The sequence below is a fragment of the Triturus cristatus genome, chromosome 3_1, assembly GCF_964204655.1.
Source record: "Triturus cristatus chromosome 3_1, aTriCri1.1, whole genome shotgun sequence".
Taxonomy (NCBI): Eukaryota; Metazoa; Chordata; class Amphibia; order Caudata; family Salamandridae; genus Triturus; species Triturus cristatus.
In genome coordinates, this window is record NC_140583.1 from 681,178,290 (window position 1) to 681,196,925 (window position 18,636).

At 44.0% G+C, this 18,636-nt stretch overlaps 1 protein-coding gene across 1 annotated transcript in view; it reads right to left on the reverse strand.

Annotated features, from left to right (window-relative positions):
* Nucleotides 1-18,636, reverse strand: part of IGHMBP2 (immunoglobulin mu DNA binding protein 2) — a 352,665-nt gene that overhangs the window by 305,892 nt on the left and 28,137 nt on the right. Inside the window, exon 3 of the mRNA XM_085644756.1 lies at nt 285-477. Coding sequence (XP_085500882.1) covers nt 285-477 — 193 coding nt within the window. The remainder of the gene's footprint in view (nt 1-284; nt 478-18,636) is intronic.

An 18,636-nucleotide genomic window follows, 5' to 3' on the forward strand; every position in this document is an offset into this window, starting at 1 on the left:
AGCCACAGTGTTGCTGAATAATATAAAGCTAGTGACTATATTAAAGCAAATGTTGCTACTCATCTCCATAATGATGCTAGGGATTATGCACCTGTTTAGGAAGAAGCATGAGCACCAATATATGTGGCTATGAAAAGCAGTAGTCCTTAGACACTTTAAAGGGCATGAGCAGGAAAACAGAAAATACATCTTTAACACATGATGGAGTCAATAGAGAATCCCAGACAGCATTACGTGGATCTAGAAGACCATATAAAAAGGAACAACCCGAACACAAAACTTACTGTTTTATCCTCTTGTAGGTGACATCATTTGCTAACTTCAGCAGGCAGTAGGCATTCTCGCGATCCACACTGAGTGCACCATCGTGGGCCTCATCAAACGCAGCAGTCAGAGATTTCTGAGTGACTCTTGTCACAATTCCTGTAGCAAGTGGTTCCTTTCCTCCGTTGGCTTCACAAAGACCAACAATGTCACCTGCAGACGTAGAAAAGGTTGCAATGGGATCCATAAGAATTTACTGAATCAGGCATTTACTATATACCCCACAAATATTCTTCCAGAGCTATACTGAAAGACATGAGAGATAAACTCCTTGAAAAAGGAGAACTACATGAAAAATCAATTCTGCATGGAATTCTGTACAAGTTTAAAAGTAATTTAATCAACACAGAACAGACAACCTACATTTACTGCAGCCATGTTAAAATGAAACCTACCACAAGTGGACCTACACCTGTGCTTCAAAGTTGTGATAACTAAAGATTGTGCTACAAAGTGATCCAGTAGAAAACCATATTGCTCTTTGGTGTCCCGTGTTCTAAATCCAGGAATGGAAAGGGGTGGCTTTGATGCAGTCAATGTCCAAAGCAGTAATCACTCTGTATACAGCAGGCATAGAGATTCCGCTCTCTCAGACACAAAAATACTGCTTAGGGGGGACACGTTGCTCACCTTCTGCCTGGGCCATCATCAGGACTCACTTTCCCAAAACTCCATAAACTCCACGGGGAGAAGGAGCCACCTGCTGTTTCCCGCTGCTGCCACCAGCGCTATAATGTGCCTTTAGTTGTCCTGCGACACGGGACACGGGGCCAGTCTGCTGCCTGGGCCATGACCGTGACTCGCTGTCCCACAACTCCATAATCTCCAACAGGAGGAGGGTCCGCCAGCTATTTCCAGCTGCCGCCACCAACCCTATGAAGCACCTCCAGTTCTCACGCGGAGTGCACCGTTGCAAAACACGGACGAAGGGCGGGCCCGTCTGTGCCTATCCGTGGCCGGTCGAGACTAGGCCAGGCCCACCCCCTAACTTTTGGCTTCCAAATTCCTTGGATGAAACACCTCATCCTTTCTTTCCTCTCTTGTGTGGAAGAACTTCTTGCTTCTTAGGGGAGGACAAAGGACTCCTCTTTCTCAGGATCTGGGTGTCCCTGCACACAAGAGGGAAAAAGGGACTTGCCATCAGTAAATGGTACTCCTGCAGGAAATCCGTTACCTAAAGAGGGGGCCTCTGTTACCTTGTTGGAATCACAGATCACCAGCGCAGTCCAGGGCTCCATGGACGGCCTTCTTGCCATATTGGATGTATTGATTAAGGGCTTACTTCTGCATTTGGAGCGACGTTTGGGGGACCTCGAAAAGGCTTGAAAGCTTCTGTAATGGGTACACATTCACCCTCCCCCGCTTAGGAGAGGTTCAGCCCATGTTTAGTCCGGTCTAGTGAGCCTCCCTCCAGATAACAACTGGAGAAGGGGACTACATGAGCCTCTTCAGCAGATGAACACCCTGACCAGGCATTACCCCTCGCTGCCAAGGGAGTTGTCTTGCCCGCAATATCGCCCCATGTCTCTTACATCCGTCCACTACCTGCTTCCCAGGACCACTGAACATATAGTGAGTGTGGGGATGTTCTTGACCTGCCTCTGGCCACTACCTCATATGTAGTGGTGCTTGGGGACATCCTTACGTTGGCCTGTGGAAGTAGTGAGTCTAATGAGCAGCTAAAAAAACAAGGTGGCTCATTGGATTGGCTCACATTCCAACCTCGGACCTCTTATTCACGAGTGGATAAATATGGTGAGAAGAGGGAGTTATTTGGGGTGAAACCGGAAAGCCTCTGTGGATGTCAACTTTAATCACCCTACGAAAGCTGTCCGTGTTCTATCAGCCGTTAGCATTTTTAAATCTGGTAACCCTTTCCTAATCCAGGCCCTCCTACTGGACTTCTTCTATAGGCCGGAGGAGGTTTGCTTAGCACCTTGGTCCCAGGTGGGCCGCCAGGGAAGTCTGCAATCTACGCCACTTGCCCCTACGACCTCCTTTGGAATGTGCTTATGGTTTTGCCCCCTGAAGCACTTTGGAAGCCCGTGACTGACTGGGTACACTTGTTTTGTCTCCGACCCCCGGTATCCCTCCTGTTAATGTTCCACTGGTTCACTCAACCCTACAGACATGAATTTAGTAAGCTGGAATATAGCAGGTCTCGCCTCCAAATTTGCTGACCCAAACTGGCATTTTAACATTAGAATCTTTAATTTTTTATGTTTAAAAGAATCTTGGGAGATCACAAATTGCTTTTTTCTTGGAGGGATACAAAGCTTATTTTGACCCGGCAGTTGAATCCAGCTGTACAAGGGAAGAAGGGGGTTAGTGAGCTATGTCTTATTGAGCATGAATGGTTGTGTTACTGAATTTCCCTCTGGCTCAGGTTTAAAGACATTGCCTGGCTCCCCTGTTTTTGATCTCTTGAATTTTTATAACTCGATCTCAGGTCATCAGAATACATCTAATATTCCATGCTTGTGTGCGTCCATAAGCTCTTTATCTTCTAGGGGAATTGATCGGCAAATATAATAGTTGCAGGTGATTTTAACTTACATCTATGTGAGAGCCCTTTTGTTAATTTAAGCAGAGATTTTGCTAGTAGCAATGGTCTGCATATGGAACATTACAGAGATGGGACAGAGTTAAACAATATCTTGCACTCCATTAACTTAGTCTTCAACTTGGACACAATGGTTAATTCTCCAGTTTTGCAACTTGTCCCCACTTTTACAGGCAGGGGTTGTGCTACCATTAAAGACTTTTAGCTTTGTCTTGACCCCTTTTTTTGTCCTTTCGCCAGTTTTAACATCTCTCATTTCGTCTTTATTGACACACAACCTTGTTTTACTCACTCAGCAGTGTCGGCAGCCCATCCTTTCCAGAGTAGGAGAAACACTCGGTACCCTTTGTCCAACAGATCAGCGTAGGCACATAAGGTGGGTTATGGCGGAGCATGAATGCTTCAATCATACCCTCTTTAATAGCTGTGCGCAGGACTTTGTTAATTTCTTAGATTCAGACATTAGTGACCGAGTAATCCTAGCAGCCTTTGGGAACATCTCCAAAAAGGTCTCAGTGCTCTTACTGTTTCTAGGTGCTCTAGTGCCCTACGGCTCCTTAAGGGGGATTTAAAAGCCATCCCCAGAGTTAGAGAGCTTGTACTTAATGATCAGTTGAACCTTATAGTTCAACTGACAGAGTTGAAAAGAGACAAAGAAGCCCTGGGGGAACAAGAGTGGGACGACCTCTTGCAAGCAAGTACTTGGAAGAATTGTTTGACCTTTTGGCGTATTATTAATCAACCTTGTTTTGCCCAGGCCAATGTTGCTGCATTATGTCATCAGATCCCCCCGAATTAAAGGCATTTATAATTATCAACCCCACACACAGGCGACCACACCTGAAATACTTTCTTACAGAAGGTTGAACCTGGTATTCAACTTAGAGGAAGTTACCCAGGGCACCTTAGGGCTTGAAAGTAATTAGGTCCCTGGTCCAGGTGGCATTCCAGCAGACCTGTATCTTAGTGACGTTGCAGTATGGGCCCCTGTATGGACACAGACTCTAAATGAGGCAGTCAGGGAGGGGGCCTTCCTCTTCCTGGTCTACCTCAGTTATCGTCCCCGTTTTTTAAAAAGGGGATAAGGATAACCCACAAGGTTACCCACCTATATCCCATATTGATTCTGTCGTAAAGGACCTGTCGTGGGTACTGTTGGCAAGGTTATCCTCTTGGGCTGCGGAAAATAATATCTCATGCCTACAATATGGGTTCAGGCAAGGGTTGTCTACCATCGACCTGTGCCTGAAACTGTATTTGGTTACCAACAAATAAAACTGTAACCTACCCCAAATCTCTCGATATGGCCTTTATGAACCTTACATCTGCTTTCAACAAGGTTAATAGTAATAAGCTGTGGGCTATCCTTTTAGGGATAGGGTAAATTCCAATATTGTGTATTTTTTACGGGATCTCCATGCTCATACCACCACGAAAGTCGGATATTCTAACTAGACAGCTAACACAGACACTTTTTTAGTTGGTAGACAGGTACGCCAAGGGTGCATACAGGCCACTTTTTTATTTTCTCTTTATATCAATGGCCTTGAAGAGACCTTGCTGGCTGCTGGGACTGACTGCCCACAATGAGGGGCAGTTTTACTCTATGCAGATGAGGCCGTCCTGATGGAAAGGACTGCAAGGGGCCTACAAATTATTGTGAATTCCTTTGCAGATCTTATGGACAAGCTAGGTTCAGCAGTTAACCTCTCAAAATCCTTTGCGATGGTGGTGGGTTCCAGTTTGACTAAGACGCAAACTTTCAGCCTTTGCAACCATAAAATTGCAAAGGGTAAGTAAGGCCTTTCCGTATCTAGGAGTCTTGTTTGACTCAGATACGCACTGGAATCCATTAATGGCAGGTAGGAATGTTGATTTTGGTAGATTAGTTGCCGGAGTTTTGGGTTTTGCATCTAGACTGGGTAGCAAGCCCCTTAAGACCCTGGTGAAAATCTGCCATGCTAAATGCATCTGCAGGCTCTCAGACTGAAGTGATATTTGGGGCTATGCTGCTGCTAACCACCTCCAGATTACTGAAACAAATTCCTGTGACGTTGCTCTGCATCCCCCAAACTACACCTGCCATGTGTGTTCATGAAGAGCTGAGTGTTGGTTACGTGAGGGATGTTCTAACCCTTCGTCCTCTGTTGGCTTCACTCAGATTATGGAGAAGAAAGGAGCTCAGCCTGAATATATTGATCTTAAAAGATTGCCTTAGGGCCAAGCGAGATATTGCTAGGGAGTGGAAGGCAGCACGAGCCCCTTCCATGATGAGATGGAAAAATGGCCTGGACTTCTGTATGGGGCTGGAGCAGCCCGTGTTCGAGGTCAGGGGGTGCCCATGCAAGCACTATAAGATATGGAAAAAATGGGCAGATTACAGAGGAATCGAACTGGCACCCCCCGTAGAGAGGGAGATAGATCCATAGGGGCAGCTGTGCATGGACATTGGTGGTCATGGGGGGGTTGCGCAGGGGCGCGTGTGATGCGAGGGGAGTGCGGGATGGACCGAAGGGGGAGAGTAAGACTGGCTGTAGGAAGTGCGATCTTTGGGGGGTTGGGGGTAGGGGGGCGTTGGGGTGGGATTTGGGGGGACTCAAAATACACAATTGTCTATTGCCTGTATGTACATGTATGAAGAATATGGCAGATGTCTCTGGGTTACAGGGCTCTGCATGGTGATGGCTATATTGACACAATAAAATCTGTTGATAAAAAAAAAAAAGATTGCCTTACGCTTGGCTATTCTCTCAAAATCCCTTGGCTTAAATATAACAGGGCTCCTTTTTGCTTTTGGAGAGGGAATAATCGTTTAGTAACCCAGAGAGTATCTGCTCCTCTGAAAGAAAATGGGTGAGGGATAATAGTTTTGCTAAAAGACTTATTCACAGAGAAGCAACTGAATTGGTGAACCCCACGGTTTTGGAGAAAAATACTGCTGAAAACGACCCAGACTATGAAGCATTATCTTGCTAAAAATAACAGTGATTGTTTTTTGCTTACCAGATTCGGACTAAATTTGTTGCATCTGTTGTTCGCTTCTCCTGGAGCTATGGGTCCCTGCAGCTGCGACAGTTTGTCTCAGCAGGACACATTACATTTTGTGATGATCTGTAAATTGTAATCCGAACCCAGGAGTGACTTCATCATTCCACTAATAAAGGACATGGGATTGTCTAAAGTACAACCTGCACTTTCATTTTTAGATGTTGCCTGATGAATTTATTATTTTTAGTGTCTCTTACTTTATAAGAACTATTATGTATCTTTGGAATCTAGGTAAAGTTGATTTGGTTTCTAATTTTTTTAATGTGTGTTTTATCTGGATTGTATTGTGTCTAGTAATTTTATTATGTGTTAACTTTTGTACACTTTATTATTAAAAAAGCAACCAAATAAAGATATTGAATTGACTCATAACAACTGTGAAAGTCACTACTAATGATAATATGCCTTGGGTTTTTAACTTGAAAAAGTGCATTTTCTAACATGACACACAGATTTTGGTGCAAGGCTTTCATATCCAATGCCAGGCCTTTAACTAGACACTTTCTTTTTAATAAATATTGTTCTTTAGATTGTTGAAACATGCACAGATATATTTGATAGTTTGACTTTAATGTGACTAGTTTAGATTTTGTCTTAACTATAGAATGTGTTTTTTTAAACTCACAATAATTATTAAACGTGTGCAAAGTTAATGTGCAGTTTGTATTAATGACATTTGTGCAGAACACAGTGATAACTAACTAAAATCATGGTTTGTAGAAATGCAGCTTGCTCGAAGAGCGGACCACAGCTTAGCCTTCAACATACACGAGATGGAAAGCGTGTTTCCTTTGTGAAATAAAGACGCCTTACATAAATTACAGCATCATTACCTTCACTGATATCGCATTTGTTGCTGAAAAAATGTTATCTTTCACAAAGAGCCCTATTCATAACTGACTTAAAGTTTTATTTTACTTGACGTAGAGAACAGAAAACACACATATTGCAAAAATGCAGTACAATTTTATGTTTGTAAAATGCTTAATAATGATTTTTTTCTTGCAGCTTACAAACCTTGGGCCAGATGTACGTCCATTTTATTTTGCGCCTCGCAATTTGCGACTAATTGCGATTCGCAAATTGCGAGACGCAAAATAAAATGTACAACAGTGTGTTTAACACTGTTTGCGATTCCGAATGGGGTCACAAATTGCGAGGCTCAATAATATTAATGAGCCTCCTGCAATTTGCGAGTCCATTGGGAAAGACAGGACCTCCCACGGATGGTGGCCTGCTGGGACTGCTTTGAAATGAAGCAGTTTTTTTTTTTGTTTTTTTAAATGCAGCCCATTTTCCTTAAAGGAAACTGGATGCATTAAAAAAAAAAAAAAGAATGAAACGTTTTAGTTTCATTTTTTAAGGGCAGATAGTGGTCCCTGGGACCACTGCCTGCCCATAAAAAATATTTTCCCATGCATTTGCAAAGGGGAAGTGGTCCCCTGAGGACCCCATTACATTTGAGAATGCATTACCACCTACTTGAAGTAGGTGGTAATTGCAAATGTTTTGCGACCGCAATTGCGGTTGCAAAACATTAGTACATGGTTTTGAGACTCGCTATTTGGAAGGGAACGCCCCTTCCAAATAGCGAGTCGCAAAACCTATTTAGCGAGTTGCAAATAAATTGTGACTTGCTAAATAGGCTTTGTACATGGCCCATGATGTTTTTGCATGAGCAAACGGGTTCGCAAACCTGTTGGTGCATGCAAAAACGGGTCATTCATCTGGCCTGTGTGCTTAGTTAAAATAACAGATGCTTTATTAGAAGGTTCTGAAAAGTGAAGTCATGTAAGTTATGGAGATTTATTTTATGCAAACGTAGGAAGATACAGTCTGCCACATCCTGCTGGGTGACGGAAAGATGTGTGAGAAATGAGGAGAAATGGGCCATTTGGAGAATGCTGAATTTCCAATTAATGGAGACGAGAACAGACCATATCTTTTGCCAACTTTGAATTACTATTTGAATAAGCGTGTTTCTAGTTTAGGAGTTCAGGTGATGAGAGGAGATGACAGAAGACAGAGGAGAGAGATGGAGATGAAGATTGGGAGCAGGGAGCAGTATGCCTTATCTCTCTTTATGGGAAATCTACATGGGTTCTGACTAACATCATTAGCGGCCCATTTCTTACAATAGGGGTTCTGTCCATTAAGGAACACGCTAAGTGCAATATTTTAATATGATCTGCACTAAACATATTTTTCGCTTATCAATTCTGGAACCTGACTGATATTTGAATAATGAAAAAAGAATCAGAAAAATCTAAAACTTTAATTAGAACATAAAACTCTTTAACAACTTCTCAAACCTCTCATTGACTGAACATTAAAATACTGAATGTTTATGTTTTTATTTGAAATGCATTTGATTATAGCTTCATTCTAAAACAGTGGCAAAGATCCATTTGCCTGGAGACGGAGGGAGGCCAAAAATAGGTGGCCGTTGTAAGTGCTTTGGGTTTGCACTGGTCATCAATTGTCCTCCAAAATTTTGGGCGCTGACACACACAACATATATTGAGCTAAGTAACTTGCGTGGGAGACAAAAGAGCATTTTGAACTACTGTTGAAAACAGAGGCACCAGTGCAGGCTGTAAATGAAGATGATTTTGCTATAGCTTTAGGAAAGATTAGTCATCAGCTTTTCAAACACAGAGGAGTTTAGACTTCTCATAAGACTGTCGGTCCTGCAAAGTACTGGCAACCTATGTAGTACCCTGTTGTTACAATGCATAGCTACATCGGAGACTACCTTTTTAGCTTCAATCAAGAAAGGGGTAGCCATATAGAGTGCTTCTGATGCACTTCTCTATGGGGGAGTAAAGGTCAGAGGAAGAGGAGCGGGACAAATGCATATGACAAAAAGAAGGCCTCACAGTTAAGATATAGAAGGAAGTGGGCTCACTAATCAGTACTCTTTGGGGGGAGTTTAGCAATTTTAATGAGATTGTCTCTCCTGGATACGGCTGGCGAAACTCACTAGTCAAGAAAACAATGAGATTCTTCTCACTAAATGGGAGGTAAATAACTTTTTCCTCAACCTCTTTTTTCCACGATCACATGTTTCAACAACTCTCTGGAGCCTAATGATGGATGAGGTAGTGTTAACCGAGTGAATGAGACATTACAGTTTCTGATTTAATGCCATTTTGTGGGGGGTGAGAATAGTCGTCCTGAAGTGTTTTAATGGCAGGGTGGTACACTTTTCAGACTTGTACCACAGATGCAAACAGAACCTTTTTAAACTGGCTGCAGCTTTTTTCCTGGCTCATGGAGTCATAAATGACTGGTAAATCTTCAGATCTTCCTTACATTGCTCTTCTGCCATGCATTTCCTTGCAGTGCAGAAAGCAGTGAAGTATTTGTATTGGTTCTTGTGGCACTCATGTTGCTACTGGACAGTATTGTGAAGATTAGCACAATTAAGCAAAAACCAAAGGAAATGATGGACGGAGCGTTGAACATTGCAAGCACCCCCAGTCAACTGATCTGGGTTTAATCCATCACCGTTCTTAAGCCCACTCTGCCACCCCAGTTCAGACATGGCCATATGCAAATCAATCTGACCCTGTGCCTCATGGGAACAATTTCCTTTGGTTTTTGCTTTGTTCGCCATAAGTTGGCAGGGTATGCTCAGACGTGAGTCCCTTGCTCACTTTGCCACTGGATTCAAGCAAGCCTGGCTGAAGACGGCTGAAATGCCAGAAACCGGTCCTAGGAAGCTTGTTTCCGGTCCAGGGAAGACATGGCTTGGCAGTTCGGGCTGGACTGTTCCCATGAGGCACAGGGTCAGACTGATTTGCATATGGCCATGTCTGAACTGGGGTGGCAGAGTGGGCTAAAGAAAGGTGATGGATTAAACCCAGATCAGTTGACTGGGAGTGAGTGCTTGCAATGTTCAACACTCCGTCCACCATTTCCTTTGGTTTTTGCTTTGTTCGCCATAAGTTGGCAGGGTATGCTCAGACGTGAGTCCCTTGCTCACTTTGCCACTGGATTCAAGCAACCCTGGCTGAAGACGGCTGAAATGCCAGAAACTGGTCCTAGGAAGCTTGTTTCCGGTCCAGGAAAGACATGGCTCGGCAGTTCGGGCTGGACTGTTCCCATGAGGCACAGGGTCAGACTGATTTGCATATGGCCATGTCTGAACTGGGGTGGCAGAGTGGGCTAAAGAACGTGATGGATTAAACCCAGATCAGTTGACTGGGGGTGAGTGCTTGCAATGTTCAACACTCCGTCCATCATTTCCTTTGGTTTTTGATTAGCACAATTAGTCAAATATCAATAAGGTTACAGAATTAAAAATAGGAAAATAGAATTAATATAGAACATATTACAGTCCGCATATAAAGCATCACATGTAGAAAAGAAAATGTGGCGCAAAATGTCAGTCAAAACTCTTAAAGAGTTTCTAAGAAAAGAGTGAGTCTTGCAAGGCCAATCAATAATTAATAAATGGCAAAAATCTCCCATAAAGAGGAATAAATGCATAGGACAAATAAATCTTTTCAAAACTGATTAATTAGTCAAAGCATAAACTTAAAGTTTTAGCATTCTAAATCTACCTTCTGCCCTGGTCTGTTCATGTCTGCCACTCTGAGCTACACAAGGAGCAAGAAAGCCCCTCCTTCACAGACCACAGAGGAATGTGATCTGCCTTGCCAAAAATATGACGTGCAAGGACTCTAATATGAGCAAAAGGCCCCCACCTCCCTCTGTCTTTCCTCGGACGCAATCTCCACCCAGGCTGCACCCACAATGTTTCATGTACCTAACCCATATGATGTCTGGCCTCATCTGCTGCCTCTCCTCTCTCCTCCTCCTAAAAAACGCAAGCAGCAGGAACACGCCTCCAAAGAGGTCATTATTTATACTCTAATTCTTGGCTGACTACACAAATAATGTTGCAGTTTTCAGTAAAGCTTGCACTGATTGGTTAGCATAGATGACATGAGGGTCTCACCATCCTGTTCTCATTGCAAATTCGAAACCATACTGGTTTTAACAAAAGAAGCGTTAATGATTAATACAATCATATAGTTCAGCAACATTTAATAGGAAAACATGTTTCAGTCCAGTTTCCTCCTTCCTGTGACATCGCACGCAGGATAAGCACATTCCACAAGCATCGGTACATTGGCAGAATAGCAAGAATTTACAGTTCACAGTGGCCTTGACCAGGTCTTCACTTGAGGCAAGCTGGTATAATCTGCGCATGCTCTCAAATTCACAGCCTTGCTGGATTCACAGGTAGCCATTTTATCTTAGGCCCAAAAATAAAACAAACACAAAAATAGCATTCATTTACGAAATAGAACCCATTCTGTTTACCTCCCCGTACTAATACCTTGTATTATTTATTTACCTAGCAAAAGCTATTAGTTTAAATCCGCTTTTCTATTATTTGTGCACAACATGCAAAAATGTGTAATGTACAACATAGCATAAAACATGTACCAGTGCAAATTTTCAAAGCACAAGCAGTTAATACATACTTATAGCAACATGCTCTAATGTTTTAGATAGCTTTTCATGCAAAATGCTTTAGTCTCATGTGTAGAGATGGTGCATGGTTAATTGAATACACATTATAAGGAGATGTGTTATGATCTGAATATGCATTGTTTTAATATGCAACAAAGCCAAAGTCTCTTAAAACAGGAATAGAGAGTGTAGATTACAAGGAAAATGAGCTGGGAAGAGAGAACACACATTCTAGGATTATCCTCAAAGCCAAAATAGCCACTGAAATCACGAGTTTTCTCTACACTGCAAAAACACATGTTAATTCAGCACAAGCATTTCAGACTGAAAGCATTTACCAGGCCTTATTTCAGGTCTTTCATTTTGAATGCACCAAAGTGCACATTTAAAAAAACATTTGACTAGGCCTCATTTCATAATCTCATGTGCCATGTGTTTTCTACTTGCACCAAAATCTGCGTCATTCTAAATGCAGTCTGTCTGAACCACAAAAATATAGCAATGCCTGACTCCAGATGAAATCGGAGCTACATCAGGTGGCAATGAGGGTCCTGTTGTACACGTTCCATTCAACACAATCAATGAAAGAAGCACAGGCAATGCCAATAGGTCTGGCTTATAACTAAGTGTCAATGGTCTGTCATTGGTCAATTCAGTACTCAATAACTCATTACATGCACTCTGTCACTCATCCTTCCAGACATGCATCAATTCAATCACCCATTGATTCAATCTTTCACTCATGTATCCCTCTGCAATAAAATAAACACCAAAAATCAACAAGCATATACAAAATAAATAAAAAGAATAACCATGAGTAAATGAAAAAAATGCTGCTGCATCAACATATGCTTGCAATAGAGGTGGGCAGCCATCTTGGAATGGTATTATTACATAGTGTATCAAGGATGTACTGAGCCAGGAAGGCTGACATGTTGCTTATATACATGGAGGTCGTCTTGAAATGGTAAAACTATAATAAACTATAGTCAATAACATTACAACATGGCCACACATTTAGAAGCAATCGCCGAGCTGAATGCAGCTTACTGCACAAGAAATGGGCACAAAGTGAGAGGCCCCGTGGCACTGCCTGGTGAATTACAATGAACACTAAAAAAAGAAAGGAAGGTGTATAAATAAAAACGGGCCAGAAACAAAAGAAAATGGAAAACACTCCTTTCCAGGAACCTTTGCATATGAGATCAGGCAAAATGCTATCACTCACTGCGAAATACAGCCCGTGGCTGCAGTCTGCTGACTCTTGGCCCAGGCGAGATACTAAAGCATACAACAAGTGATGGACAGAATGCTTCATTTAATCTCAGCCACTGGTAACTACTCAGGCTGCATCCCAGTACATCATCATTTCGCACACCATGCCACCTCAGTTTGGACCCAGGTATATGAAATCAGTCTTGACCCTGCTTTCACTGGCAACAGTTTAGCCCAAACTGCCAATCCAAGCCCTTCCTGAACTAGAACCCAAGCAACATAGGACAGGTTTCGGCCTTGATATGGGCTCATCAGCTGGGTATAACTTGGTTCCAGTGACACAGTGTGCAGGGGGCCCATGTCTGGGAATACCCGGAGATTAATTCCAGCATTCCATCCATCACTTTTTTGTATACTTTATACACTGTCACTATAACCAAGCTGAACCCAAGTATTTACCAGTGACTGAGATTAATTCATGCATTCCATCCATCACTTTTTTGTATACTACACCATGCGATTTACTGTCATAGTTGGAAGCAGTATGAGAATGACACTCAAACAGACAAACAGCTAAAGCGGACTGATGCAACAACCATCAATGACTGTGTGTATCTTTTTTATTTCGTTTTTGTTTTATTATTATAATTATTATTTAGATTTGTAATGCGCACAGCTACCCTGAGAGGTTCCCGGCACCAGAGGTAGAGGAAAGGTTCCTAAGTTAGAAAAGCCAGGTCTTCAAGCTTTTGCAGAAAGCCAGGAGAGATATACATTTTCTCAGTGAGTCTGGAAAAGAATACCAGAGTTTCAAACAGAAATAGGAGAAACAACCACCTTTCATGCAAGACAAGCAGACCCTAGGCACACTAAACAGATTCATAGATAGCAAAGAGCGAGAAGGATGATAAAGCAAGACCAAATCTATTGAGCAGCGGTTCCCGCTTTAGCCTGAAACATAAAGAATAAAGTTTAGAACGTGATCCGGTTTGGGATTGTGGGGCAGTAAAGCGGCCTCGCCGCTGACTTCTGAACTATTTGCATCCAGCGGGTAGTGGCTTTGTCAACTCCCAGGTACAGCACATTGCCATAGTCTAGCTATAATCAGAGTCTGGATCACAGCCCTTTCAGTGGAAGCAGTGTTCAAAAAGATGATCTTTCTTAGCCATTTAAGGACCGCAAAGCAAGTGGCTGTCATCTTAGCCACCTGAGGCTTCATGGACAGTTTATTATCCAGAAGGAATCCCAGACTTTCACCTTTCTGTTATGGAGAAGGCAAGGTCCCTAGAGAGTCAAGGCAAAGGTGAGGGCCACAGAGCAAGGATTTTTTCCCCAGAACCATGACCTCAGTCTTATTGCCATTGAGCCTGAGATAGTTTTTATTTATCCAAGAGGAGAAACAACTCAGGTCCAAGCTTAACTCTGAGAGTCTGTGGTTCTGTGCAGAAGACAGAGTACAGATGATCTGAGTGTCATCTGTGGAGGAAAAAAGTGTCAGACCAGATATCTCCATTTCAACCGCCAACAGGCGGACGTAGATGTTAAACAATAGAGGGCTCAACAATGAATCCTGAGGGACTACTGACCTCAGGGTATGAGTCTCGGATCTGGAAGTTGTTGAAAAGACTTGGCACGTATGATCTGTTAGAAATTATCTAAACCAGGCCAAAGTGGGGACTTCCAGTCCCAGGGCAGCCAGTCTTTCGTCCAGAATTGAGGGAGACACAATATCAAAGGCTGCGCTAAGGTCTAAGAAAATAAGCGCAGCCATTCCGCCTTAATCAAGGAGCTGCCTCAAACAAATCCAGATTCAGAGGAAAGAAGAAAATTCAGAGTCTCTACAAATGAGGTCATCTGTCCATTAATATGTTTTTCTAAGATTTTGGGGAAAAAATGGTAACAGACATTGGACGAAAGTTGGACATATAGGCCGGGTACGGATTCGTTTTTTTCAGAAGGGGAGGACTATGGCATTTTTCCATTTCTAGGCGACCCGCTCCTCCCTGAGAGATATTAAGAAGATCTCTTAGTAAGGATAACAAGTTGGGGTCAAGTTGGTTGATCATATTAGGGGTTAGGGGGTCAAAAGGCGAACCTGTTTTAGTAGAATGCAGAATGGTATTAAAGGTCACAGTGTCCACCAAGTTCTTTAATTTAGGTGCTGCATCAGCATTAATCATAACACCACACCAACCTGCATGCGTAGGTTTCTGGGAACCGGGATTAGTTATGGTGACATCTGGCTGTTTCCTGAGTGCAGTCTAGAACCATTTGAGAAATAATTTCTTCTACTTTTTGATTAAAGAAGAGAGCTAACTCCTCGCATTGCGTAGAGGAGAGAAGGGTATCGGAGGCCGATTGCAGGGGTCCAATAATTCTTTGGCCACTTGAAACAAGGTTTTAGAACAATTTTTGGCACTTAAAATTTTGTCAGAATAATACAGGGCCTTTGTCAGTTTGCAGAGGCTGTGATATTTTTTTTTGCCCCGCTCTATACTGGCTTTTAGTTTTTTTCGTGTAGGAGTTATGCCTTAACCTTTCCAGAGCCTTACACTGTTGTTTTTCATATTAAAATGCTTCACTAAACCAAGGGACTGGTGGCAAAGACTGACCAGAGCGTTTGGCAGTAGCAAGTAGGATTTGCTTCACAGCAGCTACAAGTCAATTATGAACCAGGTCCGAATTAGCATCCATCATTTGTTTTAAAACTGGTCTTTTATGATGTAATAGATTATTCAGTGCTGGAAAATTCAGTTTTGTCAACTTCTTTGACTTAAAGGGTTGGTTAGGGCATGATATTGCAAAACTGGGCGGGATTCTAATGGTAAAAGGCACAGCAAAATGGTCAGACCACAGGAGTGGCAAAGGATGGGCAGTTGTTAAATACGAGACATTGGAAAAGACTGGATCCCGTAGATGGCTGGCCAAATGAGTGGGGCCAGTGTTGCATAGAGTTAGGCTGAGGACACCAAGATCCTCCATGAGAGTGGAGCACAGACTGCCCTTTGGGTCTTCTAAATGAAGATTGGTATCACCAAGTATTGTAAAATTCGCCGGTTTTAATATAAGTGGAGCTAACAAATCTGGCAGTGAGGTAAAACAATTACCAACGCGGCCAGGGGGACGATGCAGCAAGACTCCTGAGAACGTGAATTTTGGTGTAAGCGAAAGGGTAAAGCAAAGAGCTTCACAGTCAGGGATCAGAGAATCTTCAATTTTACATTAAAAGTCATTTTTAAAAATAATCGAAATCCCCCAATCGGTTTTATTATGCCTGTCTTGTCTGTCTTTCCTAGATACAGCGTAATTAGGCAGGAGAACCATAATTACATCTGGTGAAGAGCCCTCATGCCGCAATGTCTCCGTAAGAAACAGAGCTGAGAATCCCATAAAAAATTAAATAGGCGTTGTTTATGTTTTGGGAGAGATCGTCAATTCAGATTAAAGAACCGAAATTCTCTGGTCAGACTAGATCCTCCAGGAGACTCACAGGTATGATCCGCCTTAATGGGTGAAACCTAAATGCTGTTGGCTACAGATGAGAGCCAGGCATTGCTAGCATTACTATTTACCTCAATAGAAAATACATAGTTACAGGCTAAGGGACTCGCCCCAGGAACAATAATCTGACAGTCTGTAGGGTGGGCAGGTTGCAGAGTCTTTAGTTGGTCTGCAGTGTAAGCTAGTCTCTTCAGTAGACAGAGGCCAGGGGTTGTGTACACTGCATAATTTGCCTTTTTTTGGTGCATAATTTATTCAACACTATTGCACAATTTAGTGCTCCCTGTCACATAATTCCAGCGTCCCTGAGTACAAGCACTTTAAGCAAAACCACTAACATTCTGTCCTAACAAAAGCCTGCAGAGAAAAAGATCAACCTGTGTGTGTGGGGAGGGGGGAGAGGGGGCAGGACTAAGCCCTCTCTTAGTACTGCTTCCTAAAGTTCACTTTTCTCGTGATTGCACAAGTTCAGCAACAACTGCGGTGTTGACCCGGTTACTTCCCGGTAATCTTCATTACTCAGAGTATTGTCTTCCTCGCCACACGAGTTAAGTAGTGAGCTTTAGCTCCACACCAGAACCCTCCAAAGCAAATTAGCATACCATGCCTCCCATCACTCCTCAACATGGACGACCACCATCACCCTTGACCCAGTATAAAGGGAGGGTCAACCCAACCCACTTCCTGTAGAACTAACAAGCCTCAAGAACCACATGAAGCAGACAGCCAAACGGGGGGGAGGGATGGGAACTCATGTGGCGAGGAAGACAATACTCAGAGTAAAGAAGTTTACCGGTAAGTAACGGGGGCATTACCTCCTCGTAAGTCTTCCTCGCCACCAGAGTTACGTAGTGAGCACATACCCAACCTAAGCAGCTTCATGTAAAACTCACAAGAAACCACAGACAAAGTGACAAGGCCAAACAAGTAGGCGCAATCCACAAACAGCTGGACAACACCCAAGAGGAAGCACAGAAAGCGAGAACTACAGGAGCCGGAAAACCCAACCCGGAGAACTGCCCAGCAAAGCCCCCCGCAGAAGGACCACCCAACACCACCTGGCAATGAACCAAGAACAGGTGCATAGAGCACCAGGAAGTGGCCCTACAGAAACTAGCAGTAGAGACGCCACATAAAAAAGGCCCAAGAGACAGACAGAGGCCCAGGAGACCGACCCTGCACCAGGGCAGACACCACAGAACCTGTGACACATAGGTCAGCAAGAGAAGTCACGCCACCCACCAACACAGGGAGGAGAGAGAATGCAAAGGACCAGTACGGACAGGACCAAAAGTGACAAACAAGTTGACACAGCAGCAAAAAAAAAAAAAAAAAAAAAAAGACCCAGTGCGCTCTAAACGCGGCAACACCGCACGGCGGGCAACCAAACAGCGAGAGCAGAAACCACTCCAGACACAAGTACCGGAGGGAAACAAAACAACGCCATGGGGACGGCCGACAACCGAAGGAACCCAGGGCAGAAATGCAGGACCCCAACGCAGCACAAAGGGACCGGGAGGACCTGCCAGACCGGAGGGGGGCACAGAAGAACCCAGCTCCCCAATTCACCCAGCAGAGACAATGGCCACCAAAAACACCACCAGCAAGGCGAGGAACAAGAAGGCCAGGAAACCAAGAGGCTCAAACGAACCCCCGATAAGGCCCGCAACACCAACGGAGGACCCCAGGAAGGGAAAGCACAGCCAGAGGATACAGTAGGCAACAACAGTGGAGCAACCAGGCCACCAAAGGATCCAAAAGGCCAACCAAGGACAGCGGAACGCCGGCAAGTCTGCCCACTGAGCCTGGAGAGCCGAAGGGGCCACGCCCAAGGCAAAGTCCATCAGGCAGGAAAACAAACACCCAAACTGGAAACACAGGGAAAAAGTCCAAACCCGAAGAAACACACCAATGAGACAAAGACACCCGAAGGTGAGAAAACAAGCCGGAGAGCAGCCGGGAAACAGGAGCCCGAGACCGCTGGCTCCACCAAACGAGGCAGAAAAAGACGCACAACCCCCACCAAAAGTGGAGGGCCCGCAAAGTGAATGGAAGAACTGAGAATACCCAGTACTCCAGGATGGACACCACCCACCTGGGAGGAAACCTCAGCCTGGGATTACATCAACAGAACAAATACCCCCTTCCGGCGAATCCCGCACAGAAGTAGAACCAAAGAAAAGGGAGAAAAGGCGGAAGCAGAAAGTACGGCCAACCGAATGACAGCGCACCCAGCCATCACGCCCTCGGACACGGAAGGAAAGGGCGGAAGTGAGGCAGGCGAGCCAAGCACACAACCGCAAATAGAACCCCCGTTGGGCACCAAACAGGGCCGGCAACAGACGGAACACTGCCACCACTAGTGAGACGGAAGTCACGGGTAGAAGGAACCTGCGCAGGCGAACCGCCACGCAGACCACTAACTCCGGAAGACAAACTGCCCGAGTGACAACACCTGCACCCCAGGCCGGGACAGAATCACCCATGCAAGAAGCCAA